The sequence below is a fragment of the Octopus sinensis genome, linkage group LG30 (assembly GCF_006345805.1).
Source record: "Octopus sinensis linkage group LG30, ASM634580v1, whole genome shotgun sequence".
NCBI classification, from domain to species: Eukaryota; Metazoa; Mollusca; class Cephalopoda; order Octopoda; family Octopodidae; genus Octopus; species Octopus sinensis.
In genome coordinates, this window is record NC_043026.1 from 8,532,283 (window position 1) to 8,550,515 (window position 18,233).

Sequence of the window (18,233 nt, forward strand, 5' to 3'; positions counted from 1 at the left end):
GTATGTATATATGTATGTATGTATGTATATATGTATATATGTATGTATGTATGTATGTAGTATGTATGTATGTGTGTCTGTATGTATGTATATATGTATGTATGTATGTATGTATGTATGCATGCATGCATGTATATATGTATGTATGTATGTATGTATGTATGTGTCTGCCAATTTCATACCATTCAGGAATGTCGCATTTCTCGTGACTGCTGCGTATATAATATATACCTCACCCCCCACATCCTATACACATCTACATTCCTTCGTCCTCTTTTCCTTTCGTGATCTCCAACACCACCACTGCTGCCACCAGCATAATCTGCAGCAGCAGAAGCAACGCTACTGCCATGACAACGACGATCATCACCACCACCACCACCACCGCCGCCGCCGCCACCACCACCACAACCACCACCACCACCACTTAATCACTCAACCGGTTTTTCATGCAAACGATTTTTAACATTTGTTAATTACTTTTTCTTTTTGTTATTGGTTTGGCCTCAATTTCTTTCTGCGAACAAAATACAATTGACATGTTTTAATACATATATATATACACACATACACACACACACAGCCTTGTCTGGCACGTAAAAAGCACCATCCGATCGTGGTCATTTGCTAGCTCACCTGGCCCCCGTGCCAGTGGCACGTAAAAAGCACCATCCGATCGTGGCCGTTTGCCAGCCTTGTCTGGCACCTGTGTCAGTGGCACGTATAAAGCACCATCCGATCATGGCCATTGCCAGCCTCGTCTGGCACCTGTGCCGGTGGCACGTAAAAAGCATCCAATACACTCATGGAGTAGTTGGCGGAGTTAGGAAGGGCATCCACCTGAGAAACACTGCCAGATCAAGACTGGGCCTGGTGTCAGCCTTCTGGCCAGCCAGACCCAGTTGAACCGTCCAACCCATGCTAGCATGGGAAAGCGGACGCTAAACGATGATTGATGATGATATATATATGGTGTGTGTGTGTGTGTGTGTGTGTGTGTGTGGAGGCGCAATAGCCCAGTGGTTAGGGCAGCGGACTCGCGGTCGTAGGATCGCGGTTTCGATTCCCAGACCAGGTGTTGTGAGTGTTTATTGAGCGAAAACACCTAAAGCTCCACAAGGCTCCGGCAGGGGATGGTGGTGATCCCTGCTGTACTCTTTCGCCACAACTTTCTCTCACACTTTCTTCTGTTGGCCTGCTCGCTTAGCCAGCGGGGTGACGTCATTTAAAGGCTAAAACAATGCGAAGCACATTGTGACCAGCGATGTGTAGCAACATCTGAATAGCCTGGTCGGTCACGGTGGTCACAGTGATATATATATATATATATATATATATAGAATATATATAGATCTATATATATATACCATATATATATGTATATGTATAGAAAACACTGCCAGATCAGACGGGCCTGGGCAGACTTCTGCTTCCCAGATCCCCGGTCGAACCGTCCAACCCATGCCAGCATGGAAAGCGGACGCTAAACGATGATGATCATGATGATATTTTATATATATATATATATATATATATATATATATATATATGAATATGTATAGAAACACTGCCAGATCAGACTGGGCCTGGCGCAGCCTTCTGGCTTCCAAGACCCCAGTTGAACCATCCAACCCATGCTAGCATGGAAAACGGATGCTAAACGATGATGACGATGATGATGATACACACACACACACACACATACATAACTATGAACAAATCTCTCTCTATATAAACGGCAGTTTGTCTGTGTGCGTGTCTGTGTGTCTGTTAGGTTGTACCCTCACCCTGACCACGGCTTTCAACTGATTCTGATGATGAAACTTGACACAACATAGCCCAATGTCATAATTCAAAAACTAACGCAGCGAAAATTTTGAAAAGTTCCCCAGTTCTGAAAAAAAATCGATAAAAATTCGACATGGGGTCGAGAATCAGAACACAAACCACAGACTGTCTAGGGGACGCAACTCGACCTTTTTAACTAAAAAAAAAAATTTACCATCATTTTTTTCCCATGTTTTTGCTATTTTTTGGCTATAACTCTCTAAAAATGCTTTATAGTTATTTCCCTTACAAACCTGAGCAACGCTAGTATATATATATATATATATATACTGCTAGTATATATATATATACACCAGTAAATATATACATTGATAATCCTAGGAATGCCGAATAGAATTTCTATCCCTATCTCGTTCCCAAACGAATCGCTGGTTAATTTAGAAGTAATTATGTAATTAAAAAACAATTCCAGTAATCAGTAAGTGATAATTGCAGAAATTAGGTTGACTTAACCCTTTAGCATTTAACCCGGCCAAAATATTTTTCCTATTTTATCTTCAAAGTGGCCAGATCCAGCCTTTCACACCTACCCTACAATCATCATCATCATCATCATCCACATCGTTTAACATCTGCCTTTCATGGTGTGGCATGGGTTGGATGGTTTGACTGAGGACTGGCAAACCAGGAGGCTGCTCCAGGCTCCAGTCTGATCTGGCAAGGTTTCTACAGCTGGATGCCCTTCCTGATGCCACCCACTCTGAGAGCATAGTGGGTGCTTTTCACCTGCCACCAGTACAAGAGCCAGTTAGGCAGCACTGGCATCGAACATGCTCAAATGATGCTTTTTATGTGCCACCGGCATGGGAACCAATCAGGTGGCACTGGCATCAACCACGCTCAAATGGTGCTTTTTACGTGCCACCAGAATGGGAGCCAGTCCAGCGATGTAAATATATAATAGATATGATATAATAGATATAAGCATACATGTATATATGTGGTGTGTGTATTATATATATATATATATATATATATAATATATATATATATATGTATGTATGTATGTATGTATACACACACACACACAAAGATAAATTGATAGATACAAACTGAGTGGGCAAACAAAAATATGAGACATTGCCTAGTGCTTTTTTATTTTGATAAGCCTGGTACTTATTCTATCAGTTTCTTCTTATGAAACCAGTAAGTTATGGGGATGTAAATAAACAAACAGCAGTTGTGAAGCAGTGATGAAGGAGAAACACAAAGACACACACACAGACATACATGAATAATATCGGCAACTCCTTAAGACAATAAAATGAATAAATTAAATAAGTAAGTTTTATTGACTTTTTGATAAGATTATACTTAGATTTTCCTAATGTATTTTCTTTTGATTTTAGCATCTGACCCCTAAACCCCTGACTGTGTTATCTCTTTAGATTCTCTTTAAATTCATAGCTGATTTCAACAGCAATAAATTAGCTGTTTTACTGGCCAAAGAATAATATTCTCCTCTAGTTCCTAGATGCCTGTAAATTAAAACCAGACTTGCCGTCTACTAATTGTCTGTATAACTAGAACCTCTTTTTATTTATTTTTTCCCTTCTTCCCATTTCTTTCTCTTTCTCTCTTTTTCTGTTTCTTCTCTTATTCTCTTTTCCTTTTCTCTTCTCTTTTAGTCCCCTTTCCCCCCTTTTTTGCTCCCTCCTCCTTTATTTTCTCTCTTTTCTTCTATTTCCTTCCCTTCTATTCTTGGCCTCTCTAGAAAGCCTTCAGCCTTTAAAAGTTAAATAGCTACAGCCTCTGTAAATAGCAGTAATGTGATTATGTAGCAAATACCTAATCATATAACAAGTTTTGATACCTACCTCATTGTGTTCAACCATTGATAAATTTATCACCTGTGAATATGAGATTCCTCTTCATTCTCTGGAAACTTACATCTACACCATTGGAAATTGTGCATCTATACAAAGGATTAATTCACCCTCTCTGTAATGCTAATAAGCAGGAATTGAGACCCACCTCGTTGTGATTAACAATGGATAAATTTGTCTTCTGTGAGTATGTAATCCCTCATCATATCTCTGGAAATTCATATGTGCTCTATGGATTAGGTCACCTTCTCTGTGATGCTATTAGAACTTTTTTAAAATTCTGTGATAAGACTGTACATCATCTTTAAAGAACTTTAATGAACTTTGGAAATCTGTTTATGTTACTTAATTATCTACATTACTTCATGAGTATAGCCTCAACCACTAGGATGTCTAGAGAACTCACATGTATTTTAGCTGATGAGTACGGGACACGTTTAAATGCTGTAATTTTTACAACTTTTAATAAAGCCTGTCCTTGTATGAAACGATTGTACTAAAACCTATCTATTTTTTGCTTCTTTCTCGCTTATAATCACCCCACATTACTGTATTGTTTAAAACAGTATAGTTTTCTTTTGGTGCATCTAAGTTAGGTACCATATTCAAGTAAATTCATTTAAATTAACTTGAATCTTTATGCTTTTTGTATATATATATTATATATATATATATATATATATATATATATATATATATATATATATATATACACACACACACACACATATATATATATATATATATATTCAAAGAGCAATAAAGATTCAAGTTAATTTAAATGAATTTACTTGAATATGGTACCTAACTTAGATGCACCAAAAAAACTATACTGATTTAACAATACAGTAATGCGGGGTGATTATAAGCGAGAAAGAAGCAACAAGAATGGATAGGTTCTTAGTACGATCGTTTCATACAAGGACAGGTTTTATTAAAAGTTGCAAAGATTACAGCATATAAACGAGTCCCGTACTCATCAGCTAAAATACATGTGAGTTCTCTAGACATCCTAGTGTTTGAGGCTATACTCATGAAGTAATGTAGATAATTAAACAGATTTCTAAAGTTCATTAAAGTTCTTTAAAGATGATGTACAGTCTTATCACAGAATTTTTAAAAAAGTTTTAATAGCATCACAGAGAAGGTGACCTAATCCATAGTGCACATATGAATTTCCAGAGATATGATGAGGGATTATATACTCACAGAAGACAAATTTATCCATTGTTAATTACAACGAGGTGGGTCTCAATTCCTGCTTATTAGCATTACAGAGAGGGTGAATTAATCCTTTGTATAGATGCACAAATTCCAATGGTGTAGATGTAAATTTCCAGAGAAATGGAGATGAATTTCATATTCACAGGCGATAAATTTTTCAATGGTTGAACACAATGAGGTAGGTATCAATTCTTGTTATATGATTAGGTATTTGCCACATGATTAACAAAATTGATACCTACCTCATGAATAACAAGAATTGATACCTACCTCATTGTGTTCAACCATTGAAAAATTTATCGCCTGTGAATATGAAATCATCTCCATTTCTCTGGAAATTTACATCTACACCATTGGAATTTGTGCATCTATACAAAGGATTAATTCACCCTCTCTGTAATGCTAATAAGCAGGAATTGAGACCCACCTCGTTGTAATTAACAATGGATAAATTTGTCTTCTGTGAGTATATAATCCCTCATCATATCTCTGGAAATTCATATGTGCACTATGGATTAGGTCACCTTCTCTGTGATGCTATTAAAACTTTTTTAAAAATTCTGTGATAAGACTGTACATCATCTTTAAAGAACTTTAATGAACTTTAGAAATCTGTTTAATTATCTACATTACTTCATGAGTATAGCCTCAAACACTAGGATGTCTAGAGAACTCACATGTATTTTAGCTGATGAGTACGGGACTCGTTTATATGCTGTAATCTTTGCAACTTTTAATAAACCTGTCTTGTATGAACGATCGTACTAAAAACCTATCCATTCTTGTTGCTTCTTTCTCGCGTATATATATATATATATATATACTCTTTTACTCTTTTACTCTTTTACTTGTTTCAGTCACTTGACTGCGGCCATGCTGGAGCACCATCTTTAGTCGAGCAAATCGACCACCGGGACTTATTCTTTGTAAGCCCAGTACTTATTCTATCGGTCTCTTTTGCCGAACCGCTAAGTAACGGGGACATAAACACACCAGCATCAGTTGTCAAGCAATGCTAGGGGGACAAATACAGACACACAAACACACACACGCATATATATATATATATATATATATATATATAATATATATATATATACATATATACGACGGGCTTCTTTCAGTTTCCGTCTACCAAATCCACTCACAAGGCATTGGTCGGCCCGAGGCTATAGCAGAAGACACTTGCCCATGGTGCCACGTAGAGGGACTGAACCCAGAACCATGTGGTTAGTTAGCAAGCTACTTACCACACAGTCATATATATGAATGTATGTATATATGTATATATATATATATATGTATGTATGTATGTATGTGTTTGTTTGTTGTTTGTGTTTGTCTCTCCACCATCGCTTGACAACCGATGTTGGTGTGTTAACGTCCCCGTCACTTAGCAGTTCAGCAAAAGTGATCAACAGAATAAGTACTAGGCTTACAAATAATAAGTCCTGGGGTGGGGTGTCGATTTATTCAACTAAAGGTAGTGTTCCATCATGGCCGCAGTCAAATGACTGAAACAAGGAAGCGAAACGAGCACTTGTACATCTATGCATGTACGTACGTTTGTATGTGTACGAGTATATACGTGGGTATATGTATGTATGTATGTATATGTATGTATGTATATGTATGTATGTGTGTATGTATATGTATGTATATGTATGTATGTATGCATGTATATATGTATGTATGTATGTGTGTATGTATGTATATGTATATATGTATGTATGTATGTGTATGTATGTATGTATGTATGTATGTATGTGATGTATGTATGTATGTATGTATGTATGTAATGTGTGTATGTATGTATGTATATATGTATGTATGTATGTATGTATGTATGTATGTATGTATGTATGTATGTATGTATGTATGTGTATGTATGTATATATGTATGTATGTATGTATGTATATATGTATGTGTATGTATATATGTATGTATATATGTATGTATGTGTGTATGTATATGTTTGTATATATGTATGTATATATGTATGTATATATGTATGTATGTATGTATATATGTATGTATGTATGTATATATGTATGTGTGTATGTATGTATGTATATATGTATGTATGTATGTGTGTATGTATATGTTTGTATATATGTATGTATGTATATATGTATGTAGGTATGTCTGTATGTATGTATGTATGTATGTATGTATATATGTATGTATATATGTATGTATGTATGTATGTATATATGTATGTGTGTATGTATATATGTATGTATATATGTATGTATGTGTGTATGTATATGTTTGTATATATGTATGTATATATGTATGTATGTATGTATGTATGTATGTATGTATGTATGTATGTATGTATATATGTATGTATGTATGTATATATGTATGTGTGTATGTATATATGTATGTATATATGTATGTATGTGTGTATGTATATATGTATGTATATATGTATGTATGTGTGTATGTATATGTTTGTATATATGTATGTATATATGTATGTATGTATGTATGTATGTATGTATACATGTATGTATGTATGTATGTATGTATGTATGTATGTATGTATGTATATATGTATGTATGTTAAAGCATTCCAAATATATTTTTATTCACGTACAGAAAGCAGGCAAAAAGCCTAAAACAAGTGGTTGTTGAACAATAAGCATTGTTCTATGGAGGTATTGTTGGAAATGAAGTAAAGAAAGAAAGAAAGACAGAGATATGAGTCAGAGAGGTGGGGGTCAGAGATAAGTCATCGCTGATAAACATATGTACGTATATACATACTAAAACACACACACACTGTTGCAACAAAGCACACACATACACCACACTACAACATACACATAAGCCTCACTCATGCACACATACACATATGTACACAGTCCTACATATACTTGAAACATGACCCGGACAAAGTAGCGCCCACATGTCTAGAAGCTTCGCTCTGATGTTTTGTAAAAATTACATGGGCTGTTGCCGCGGTAACAGCTTTGCCCATTTCAACAAATTGAGCTTTCACGATATTCTGAAGATTGAAAAAATTTGAGGCTGAAGTTGAAATCCTGTCACTGGCTTTGGTAATTATTACTTTGAAAATAATCTTAATTAACACACAATTTAATAATATATATACATCGTTAAACATTTTCCAGTTTTACTTCAAACATGAATATACTAATTGCAGCGTGGAAGGTGTTTATAAGCCATTTAAAACACACACAAAAACGTTAGATTCACTTCAACATTTAGATTTAATTTGCCAAAATATTTTCGTTGCTTTGAGACTGCGATCTGTTCACTGACAAAATTCAGTGTTGCATAATTATACCTATTTCTTTACTACCCACAAGGGGTTAAACACAGGGAGGACAAACAAGGACAAATGGATTAAGTCAATTACATCGACCCCAGTACGTAACTGGTACTTATTTAATCGACCCCGAAAGGATGAAAAGCAAAGTCGACCTCGGCGGAATTTGAACTCAGAACGTAACAGCAGACGAAATTCCTATTTCTTTATTACCCACAAGGGGCTAAACATAGAGGGGACAAACAAGGACAGACATAGGTATTAAGTCTATTATATCGACCCCAGTGCGTAACTGGTACTTAATTTATCGACCCCCGAAAGGATGAAAGGCAAAGTCGACCTCAGCAGAGTTTGAACTCAGAACGTAACGGCAGACGAAATACCTATTTCTTTATTACCCACAAGGGGCTAAACACAGAGGGGACAAACAAGGACAGACATAGGTATTAAGTCGATTATATCGACCCCAGTGCGTAACTGGTACTTATTTAATCAACCCCCGAAAGGATGAAAGGCAAAGTCAACCTCGGCGGAGTTTGAACTCACAACGTAACGGCAGACGAAATACAGCTTCGCATTTCGCCCTGTGCGCTAAGGTTTCTGCCAGCTCGCCGCCTTCGTGTTGCATAAATATAGCCCCATTATCAAGACTTCCTTTTGTAACCCCCAAAAGAACTCCCCTTAATATTTGATTTTTTCTTTTTTTACATAAACCTCTTTTCCTATACCGTTATATTGAAATTCGTTTTATTTTCAGATAATATTTTTATAAGACTACAAACTGTGAAAACATTTTACAAGTAAGATATTTCGTTTACATTTTCCTATCCATTTTTTCTTTCCTTCTTCATCCTGTTCCATTTATTTTAATTCCTGTTTCAGATTTATACTTTAAATGTGGTTTTGTATGCCATATTATCAGATACATCCGTGTTATATTCCAACAAAATAACATATAGTTATAACTATTAAAGATTATTTGCCAACAAATGGTTAGGACGGATGTTACTGTTAAATTCTGTTGGCAAATAATTTTTACTCTAGAATATTGTTATTTCAGAGATTTAGAAATAAAAAAAATTTTCTATGTAAAAAATATTTGGGATCTTTTCGGTTTGAACGGCAGTTTTTAACATAATTTTTAGGTAACTAAAAAATTTTAAACTTCGTATACTGGTAGAATGTGTTACATAAAACATCTTTTCCTCTTGGCTTTATTGAGAAAATTCTATAGTTTGTAAGATATTTCGTCTTTAATTTCAAGCATTTTGGCAATTTCAACCAATCACTCACGTCTATTGAGGTAAAAAAATATTCTGGGCCGTATGAATATGTCCCTTGTTTAAGAAACAGATTGGGGATCTTTTCTGTTTGAACGGCAGTTTTTAACATAATTTCTAGGTAACTAAAAAATTTTAAACTTCGTATACTGGTAGAATGTGTTTATAAAACATCATTTTCTCTTGGCTTTCTTGAGAAAATTCTATAGTTTGTAAGATATTTCGTCTTTAATTTCTTGCATTTCGGCAATTTCAACCAATCACTCACGTCTATTGAGGTAAAAAACATTCTATGCCGTATGAATATGTCCCTCGTTTAAGAAACAGATTGGGGATCTTTTCTGTTTGAACGGCAGTTTTTAACATAATTTCTAGGTAACTAAAAAATTTTAAACTTCGTATACTGGTAGAATGTGTTTATAAAACATCATTTTCTCTTGGCTTTATTGAGAAAATTCTGTAGTTTGTAAGATATTTCGTCTTTAATTTCTTGCATTTCGGCAATTTTTACCAATCACCGACCGTCTATTGAGGTGAAAACATTCTGTGCCGTATGAATATGTCCCTCGTTTAAGAAACAGATTGGGGATCTTTTCTGTTTGAACGGCAGTTTTTAACATGATTTCTAGGTAACTAAAAAATTTTAAACTTCGTATACTGGTAGAATGTGTTACATAAAACATCTTTTCCTCTTGGCTTTATTGAGAAAATTCTAGAGTTTGTAAGATATTTCATCTTTAATTTCTTGCATTTCGGCAATTTCAACCAATCACTCACGTCTATTGAGGTAAAAAAATATTCTGTGCCGTATGAATATGTCCCTCGTTTAAGAAACAGATTGGGTTTATTTACATTTGTGAAGAAAAAAATACCCTTCCCCCACCCCTAACCCTAACCCTAACTAACCCTAAGTCTAAGAAATTAAAGGAATTAAAATGTTTTTAATTCTCAAGTGAAACTTCATGATTTGTAGATCAAAATTTACAGCCGTAAAATTAATTAATTAATTAATTAATTATGAGTACATAAAACTGAGACGTTCTCTTCTAAGTTTGGCTTTAATTATATATAAACTAGCCACATAACTAGTTCTGAAATCTCAAGAAGGGTAGCATCATATACTAAACAGGGGAAAATCTGCTGGAGGAGAATCTGCCTGGGGTTAAACTAGTAGTAACAATCAACTTCCACTCCGATGTGGTCGTTTGCTTTGCTGTTTATATAAAAACTATTGGGTTGTCCGGAAAGTTTGTGCCGATTTATAGTAGCTTACCTTTCGACTTATTTTAGAACATGGTTGAGTTCATAAAACAGGATTTGACCACACCTCCGTTTAGAGCACAGTTTAAGCTATCTTTTCGTGGAAGAAGGTTTATGTTCCTATAACCTGTGTTAAATCTGTAACCCTTTAAAATGGAAGATAAGAAAGTTCATTTTCGGCACTTGATGCTTTGGGAACCAGACAAAAATTGCTGCAGCTCGGCTTGGATGTGTTACCCCACCCTCCATATTCACCAGATATTGCTCCTTAGGATTTCCATTTATTCAGGTATCTGCAGAATATTCTTAATGGTAAAAATTTCAATTCCTTGGATGATGTAAAAAGATGCATTGAATTCTTTGAGTGGCTGTGTGGTAAGTAGCTTGCTAACCAACCACATGGTTCCGGGTTCAGTCCCGCTGCGTGACATCTTGGGCAAGTGTCTTCTGCTATAGCCCCGGGCCGACCAATGCCTTGTGAGTGGATTTGGTAGACGGAAACTGAAAGAAGCCTGTCGTATATATGTATATATATATGTATATGTATGTGTGTGTTTGTGTGTCTGTGTTTGTCCCCCTAGCATTGGTCTCCAAGACTTGTGGTGGGGAAAAAATATCCTCTGTCCAGGAGACCAAACCTGAATGCACATAACAGAGAAATCCTTTTCTAAGAGGATCCCCAAGAACTAGGTGGTGGTGCTTCAATAAATAACAAATTAAGGTTATCATCCAGGTAGGCCACTGTGGGATTCGAACTTAGATTACAAAGAGCCAGAACAAATACTGTAAGGTGTCTCCTCTTATGTCTAATGATTCCATTAGACCGCTATCTTAAACTTGTATTTTATTTTTCGACCCCCTGGAAAAAGGAAAAGCAAAGTTTGCCTTATCAGGATTTGAACCCAGAATGTTGAAGGCCTGAATCTTCAGACATTTCTGCCGAATATGAATTCATTTCAAACACAAAATTGGAAATTGGCAACCATGCCGATAAGATCTGGCCTTTTACCATCCACTCGGTCTAGGCCTGCTGCTCAAGATGGGATGGGAAGCCTGCAGCCTTTCGGCCATAATTTTGTTCAGAGGGATCTGACGTGGCAGCAAGCTGTAGGTTAAATTGCTATCTCTTTCCTCCTCCTCTCTCCCCGTTTTCTCCTCCTCCTCTCTCCCCGTTCCCTCCTCGTCCTCTCTTCCCGTTCTCTCTCCTTCTTCTCTCTCTCTCTGTTCTCTCCTCCCCCTTTGTCTCCGTTCTCTCCTCCTCCTCTCTCCACATTCTCTCCTCCTCCTCTCTCCCCATTTTCTCTTCCTCCTCTCTCCCTGTTTTCTCCTCCTCCTCTCTCCCCGTTCACTCCTCCTCCTCTCTCTCTGTTCTCCCCCCTTTGTCTCCGTTCTCTTCTTCCTTTCTTTCTTCCTCTCTCTTCTTTCTTTCCTCTTTCTTTTTTCTTTCTCTCCTCCTCTCTCTTTATTTCCACCTCTTTTCTTTCATTTTTCCTCTCTTCTTCCTTTCTTTCCTCCTCTCTTTTTCTTTCTTTCTTTGTTTCCTCCTCTCTCTTTCCTTGAATTTATATACTGTACTTGAATTTATATATTGTACTTGAATTTATATACTGTACTTGACCAAAGTCTTAATAAGTAGGAAGGCAGACAAGCCACAAACGCCTTCAGGTAGATGGCCCTGCTCAATCTATAGAAAAGGTGTAGGTAGATACTCTATAAGATGTACCAAGTGTATATATGGACCGGTTTCTGGTTTGACCACACTCCTTACCTTCCTCAGCACGTCTTAGCCCTTAGAAACATCATCTCAGTCCATCACATTAAAGTCTGCTGGTATCCTTAATTGCTTAGTGCCAAAATGTGGGCAGCCTCCATGTGGAAATTATTAATAACCCGCAAAAATATTCAGAATTGAATATTTATATTTATATATATACTAGCAGTATCGCCCGGCGTTGCTCGGGTTTGTTTCGACCCTTTAGAATTGGAATTTTTGAAAAGTAAAAAAATTTGCATTATGTAGCTTGTTATTCTCTTTAAGTGAACATTTTTCTGGTTGAAATACACTGAAAAATGGCGACACAGCAGTCAGAAAATCGTAAAAAATAGGGATTTTCATAGAAAAAAAGCACCCTTTTGATGTAAATAATTTTTGGTGTTAACATGCTGCAATTTGAATTTTTTCTTCTATGGAAGGAAGAGCAAGCCTTCTTCTATCATGCTCTCAATTTTGGTCAACTTGCGCCACAGGGTCTCGGAGGAGATAGTGTTAGTTGAAGGCTACCAAACCTGCCACACACAGACAACTTCAGCTTTATATATATACTAGCAGTATCGCCCGGCATTGTTCGGGTTTGTTTCGGCCCTTTAGAATTGGAATTTTTGGAAAGTAAAAATTTTGCATTATGTAGCTTATTATTCTCTTTAAGTGAACATTTTTCTGGTTGAAATACACCGAAAAATGGCGACAGAGCAGTGAAAAAATCGTAAAAAATAGGGATTTTCATAGAAAAAAAGCACCTTTTTGATGTAAATAATTTTTGGTGTTAACATGGTCCGATTTGAATTTTTTCTTCTACGGAAGGAAGAGCAAGCCTTCTTCTATCATACTCTCAATTTTGGTCAACTTGTGTCACAGGGTCTCGGAGGAGATAGTGTTAGTTGAAGGCTACCAAACCTGCCACACCCACACAGACAACTGAATATTTATATTTATATAGATATTAATATTGTTATTATTGTCAAATACACAATGGACTCTCCCATCAAAGATGATGTGGGAGAGTTCAGTTTTGGGCGTTAATGACCTTCACAGACGATTCGTTTATTGTGATCAAATAGTCATGCCGCACATTAGCTCACTTTGTCCATCAAATCGATTTTACCTGAATAGGTGCATGGTGTACCACGTGTGAGGAGTTGAAGTGATTGCTCAGGGACACAATGCACCAGGCTAGTCTATGATTTGAAACCATGACCCTGCAATTACAAGTACAACGCCCTAACCATTAGGCCATGCATTCTCATTTATGTATATGTAACAGTGTTTTTTTTTTGTAACGGGAGAAATTAATTAGTAAACTTTATTGGGATTGTAACAGGATCTGGAATCGGTATCACTGAAAGGGTGTCGATCCGATCCCGTCACATACAATTTAGTTAGATATAACAGACGAAGTCAGGTTATCTAGGAAAGACAGCAAATTGTTGTTTATTATTCGTGACGGTGTACGTATTTCTGAAGGGAAAACGACAGTCGAATCTGTTGTACAGCTTCTTGTTGGTTGGTTGAAGTGATTCGATGTCATCCGCGGCTAAGTCGGTGTAGTTATCAGAGACTACCAAATGCACGTCTGTTCACGAGGGCTGAAATAGCCAGAGAGAGTGATCGAGTTGACTGGGCCTTAGGGGTCAGTTTCCCGCACATGCGCATGGGGAAGACTTCCGGTGGCCACCCGGAAGTAGTCCCATTCTGCGCATGCGCGCTGAACCTTACACAGTAGCATCACTACAGGATGATGTTGGTTGGTGTGACGATACGAGTTTGTTGTTATGACTGCATGTTGTAAGATGAAGAAAGATGCACAATGTATAAAGTTTTAAGGAAGGATTTATTTACCGTTACATTACAAATACCTTGCCTCGACGGGCAGGTTTTGATACATCCAAAAGCATGCAAAGTAAAGTTTGTGCTTGTGTCCTCTTGATTGTTTAGTAGTAGCAATTACAGAGAGAGATAGAATGAAGTTGTAAGAGAACAGAATTAGAGCTAGACAGAATTGTATGGTGTTGTCTGACAGTAAACTTCATTTCTCCCTTTGACCAAGGCTGGTCAGCCACACCTCGTTGAGTTCTCACGACTGTGACGAACCTGGCCGAGTCGTCACCCGGCCGGTGACTAACAGATTTTTGCTTGGGATGTTCTTGCTTATATAACTATCCAGAAGGATAGATATATCATTGAGAACAATAAATTTAGTTGGTGGTCTTGTTATCTATTCTAGCTTTTGGTGAAGTAGAAGAGGTGAGAAAGAGTCAAGTGGTGAAGACATTATTTCGGCCTAGCTGAAGTCATCTGGAAAATGTAAAAACTGCTGTCGGAGAAAAACCATTGTTCCACCGTGGGAACAGTTCTGTAGCAGTGTTGATTTAAATTTGGCTATGGTGGATCGAATCTACTTCATGCATGCAAGATTCCCTACATATATATACCCACACATATATAAATGGAAGTTGCAGGATGTCCAAATACTGGGTCACCTTCAAGAGTTTCCCTTCCTTGCCTAAATTTGGCTGCCCTCTTTTGCACAGTTGATAAAGCTGGAGCATCATCCCCTAATGTAGCAACCATGTCAGCATGAATGTCCTTGGGGGCTAAACCCATTTTCTACAGGGACTTGAAAATATCACGATGCCAACTTTTGTCCATTTTCAAGAGAGGTTGTCATGGTTACATTTGAAGGGTTCTTTAAGCAGTCAGGGGTCAGTTTACTTGGAAACAAATAAAAACGCTTCTAAATAAGAAAGTCTCTTTTACTTGTTTCAGTCATTTGACTGCAGCCATGCTGGAGCACCACCTTTAATCGAGCAACTCGACCCGGGACTTATTCTTTGTAAGCCCAGTACTTATTCTATCGGTCTCTTTTACTTGTTTCAGTCATTTGACTGCGGCCATGCTGGAGCACCACCTTTAATCGAGCAACTCGACCCCGGGACTTATTCTTTGTAAGCCCAGTACTTATTCTATCGGTCTCTTTTACTCGTTTCAGTCATTTGACTGCGGCCATGCTGGAGCACCACCTTTAGTCGAGCAAATCGACCCGGGACTTATTCTTTTGTAAGCCCAGTACTTATTCTACCGGTCTCTTTTGCTGAACTGCTAGGTAATATAATTATTTCTAATATTTAGACTCCATGTAATTAATGAAACTTATTAATACATCTTACAATAAATTATAATGAGCTCTTCTAATAATTACTATTATAATAACAATAATAATAATAATAATAATGAAATTATTGTATACAGTGCTCAGGTGCACCACAACTTGTCAGAAAGTATGTATAAAGTATATGCAGTAATGTACAAATGTCTGGAAAGCGAACAGTGTATGAATCAGATACATGCTTGCGTGTGTATGGTGGGGAGAATATCAGGTGTAGTGTTGGCGAATCTCAGGAAGCATGGAAGTTTTGAAGGATGCAATGCTCCGACAACTAACAACTGATGCTGGCAGTTTGTTCCATGCTTCAGCAATTTTCAGTGTGAAAAAATGTTTCCGAAAGTCATGGGAGCTGTGCTGTTTTCTGACTTTGTAAACATGCCCACGGAACAAAAAGTTGCTTAATTATTAATTAGACATCCTAATGAACCGACAGAAATACCTAAAAGTTTTGTTTATGTGAAGTAAACATCATCTCCCTGAAACCTTAATGTTTTCACAAAGCTAAATGTTTTCCTTATATTTCATTACAGATTCACTATGGAAGACCGGATGGGAAATAGTTCAACACTCACATCCCAGAAAACAGCTTTATGTCAATCAGCAACAAAAAGTGTTGAAGAAGGAATGAACAGCAAAAAGTGTAAATATAGGAGAGAGAATGACTCAAGGAGAGAAATGAGACAGAAAGGAGACCCTAAAAACTGGGAAATAATTAGAAAACGAGATGTTTTGGACAAACACATATTTTATACAAGGTTCAATGCATATGAAGACAAAATTAATTTGTTGATAAATTCTCGGGAAGAAATATATACTTTTTTAAAAAGAATAGGAATGGATGAAAATACTTTTCTAAAAGATTTTAGAAAGAGAATAGAAAATTTTCAGAAAGACATTAAGGAATATGATTATAGCCAAGACTTTACTATGTTTGGAAAACTGGAATTGTTTTTGGAAAACTATTTAAAGACAAATGTTTTACAAGACAAACACAAAACCATTGAACCACCAAAAATAATTAAAAAATTTCGGCCTCTTTCTCCAGTTTTGACCAGAGAAGCAAAGATTGAGGAATCTGGTGAAGACTTAAGCAACCCAATATCCAATATTGTTGTCATACAAGGGGGAATTGTAACATATTCCCGCCATTGTATGACAATATGTTGTATAACAAGAGACGGCAACAGAAACGATGTTCGTTGCTCATCTTCTGTCACGGACTTTACTAGAATCAGTCAAGACACAGTCCTGGCCACCCTCCCCTTTAGAAAAATGATTCTTATTATCAACCCTTTAAGTTTTAAAATCAAAAGAATTCAGCTAGGATTAATCTTGGTTTCTTATTTGGAACATTCTGCGCTTATAGGTGTAGAAATGTTTGGTCGGACCATATACGTCATTGACTGGGAAGAGAATAGAATAAAATACGAATTCATAACCAAAGAAACCCCTTCAGATATTGCTGTAGGAGCACAAAACAAACTCTTAGTATCCTTTTTCAATATTAACAGGGTTACCTGTTACAATGTGGATGGCCAGCAGGTATTTGAGGTGGATACCAATTCCCTGGACATCCCAACCCACATCTCTGTGTACCAAAACCATTTTTATGTCCTCCAGGGACATATTATTTATCGGATTTCAGGTACAGGTGCTGTGACAACAAGAGAAATTGGCATGAAATGCCGCCATATTTCTGTTGGCAAAGAAAACATTTTTGTAACCGATTATTTTGATGTCCTTCATATCATTGGAACAAATGAAGACTTTTGGCCCAGGCAGTCATATAACTCCCAGCTATGGACCCCAAGATTGAACAACTATTTTTATATTGAGGATTGCTACAATGTTACTAATATTCTACCTATGTCTACATCTTCTATATTAATATTCTACAAGAATAATAAAGCTATTTATTCACTGAGACTGGAGAAATAATTAACCAAAATAATTCAACTTTCCTTGAGATTCCTTCTTGCTTTTGTAGAATGAATTCTAAAGGATTTCTGGTGTTTTACCGTGAAAACAAAGAATTTCAGTGTATCACATGCCCTGGGCTAATGAAAGGCCCTTTAATGAAAGTCCATACTGATTACATTAAACTATGTCATATTGTATCAAATAAGTATTTAGCTCTAACCACAAATGGAAACAAACACGAGGTCCATATCCTCTTGATCAAGGAAGATAAAGTTGACATTATAGAAAGAATTTCTCTGGGACATTATAATGTCAGCATTGCTGCAACTCCAATTAATTTTGTAGTCGTAGATGGAAACGAAAATAAAATAGTATTTTATTCCACATGTGGTGAAGAACTTTTTCAAAAATACCTTCCATTCTATGGCTACCCTCATCACATCTACTCTGATAATGTTTATTTCTATGTCCTCTTCAAGAGACACTCTATTCTCAGATGTTACGATCTATATGGAGAAATGAAATGGCAGTGGGAACTGCCTTTCCCTGTTCACCCTCACATTGCTGTTTTCCAAGGAACTCTTTATGTCCCGGACACTCAACTCAACAGGGTTCTTCTTTACAAGTATCAAG

The 18,233-nt window shown here is 36.6% G+C and overlaps 1 protein-coding gene across 2 annotated transcripts; it reads left to right on the plus strand.

Annotated features, from left to right (window-relative positions):
- Positions 1-7,870: 7,870 nt before the first annotated feature.
- LOC115226708 lies at positions 7,871-17,958 on the plus strand. 2 transcript variants are annotated; one of them, XM_029797726.2, is made up of 3 exons: positions 7,871-7,964; positions 8,955-8,997; positions 16,211-17,958. In XM_029797726.2, exon 3 carries the CDS (start codon positions 16,218-16,220, stop codon positions 17,616-17,618), a length of 1,401 nt encoding a protein of 466 aa, XP_029653586.1. In that variant the 5' UTR covers positions 7,871-7,964; positions 8,955-8,997; positions 16,211-16,217; the 3' UTR covers positions 17,619-17,958. The 2 variants fall into 2 exon arrangements, with proteins under 2 accessions (XP_029653586.1, XP_036371163.1); XM_036515270.1 differs by lacking the exon at positions 8,955-8,997 and having other exon boundaries at positions 7,872-7,964.
- The last annotated feature ends 275 nt before the right edge of the window (positions 17,959-18,233 follow it).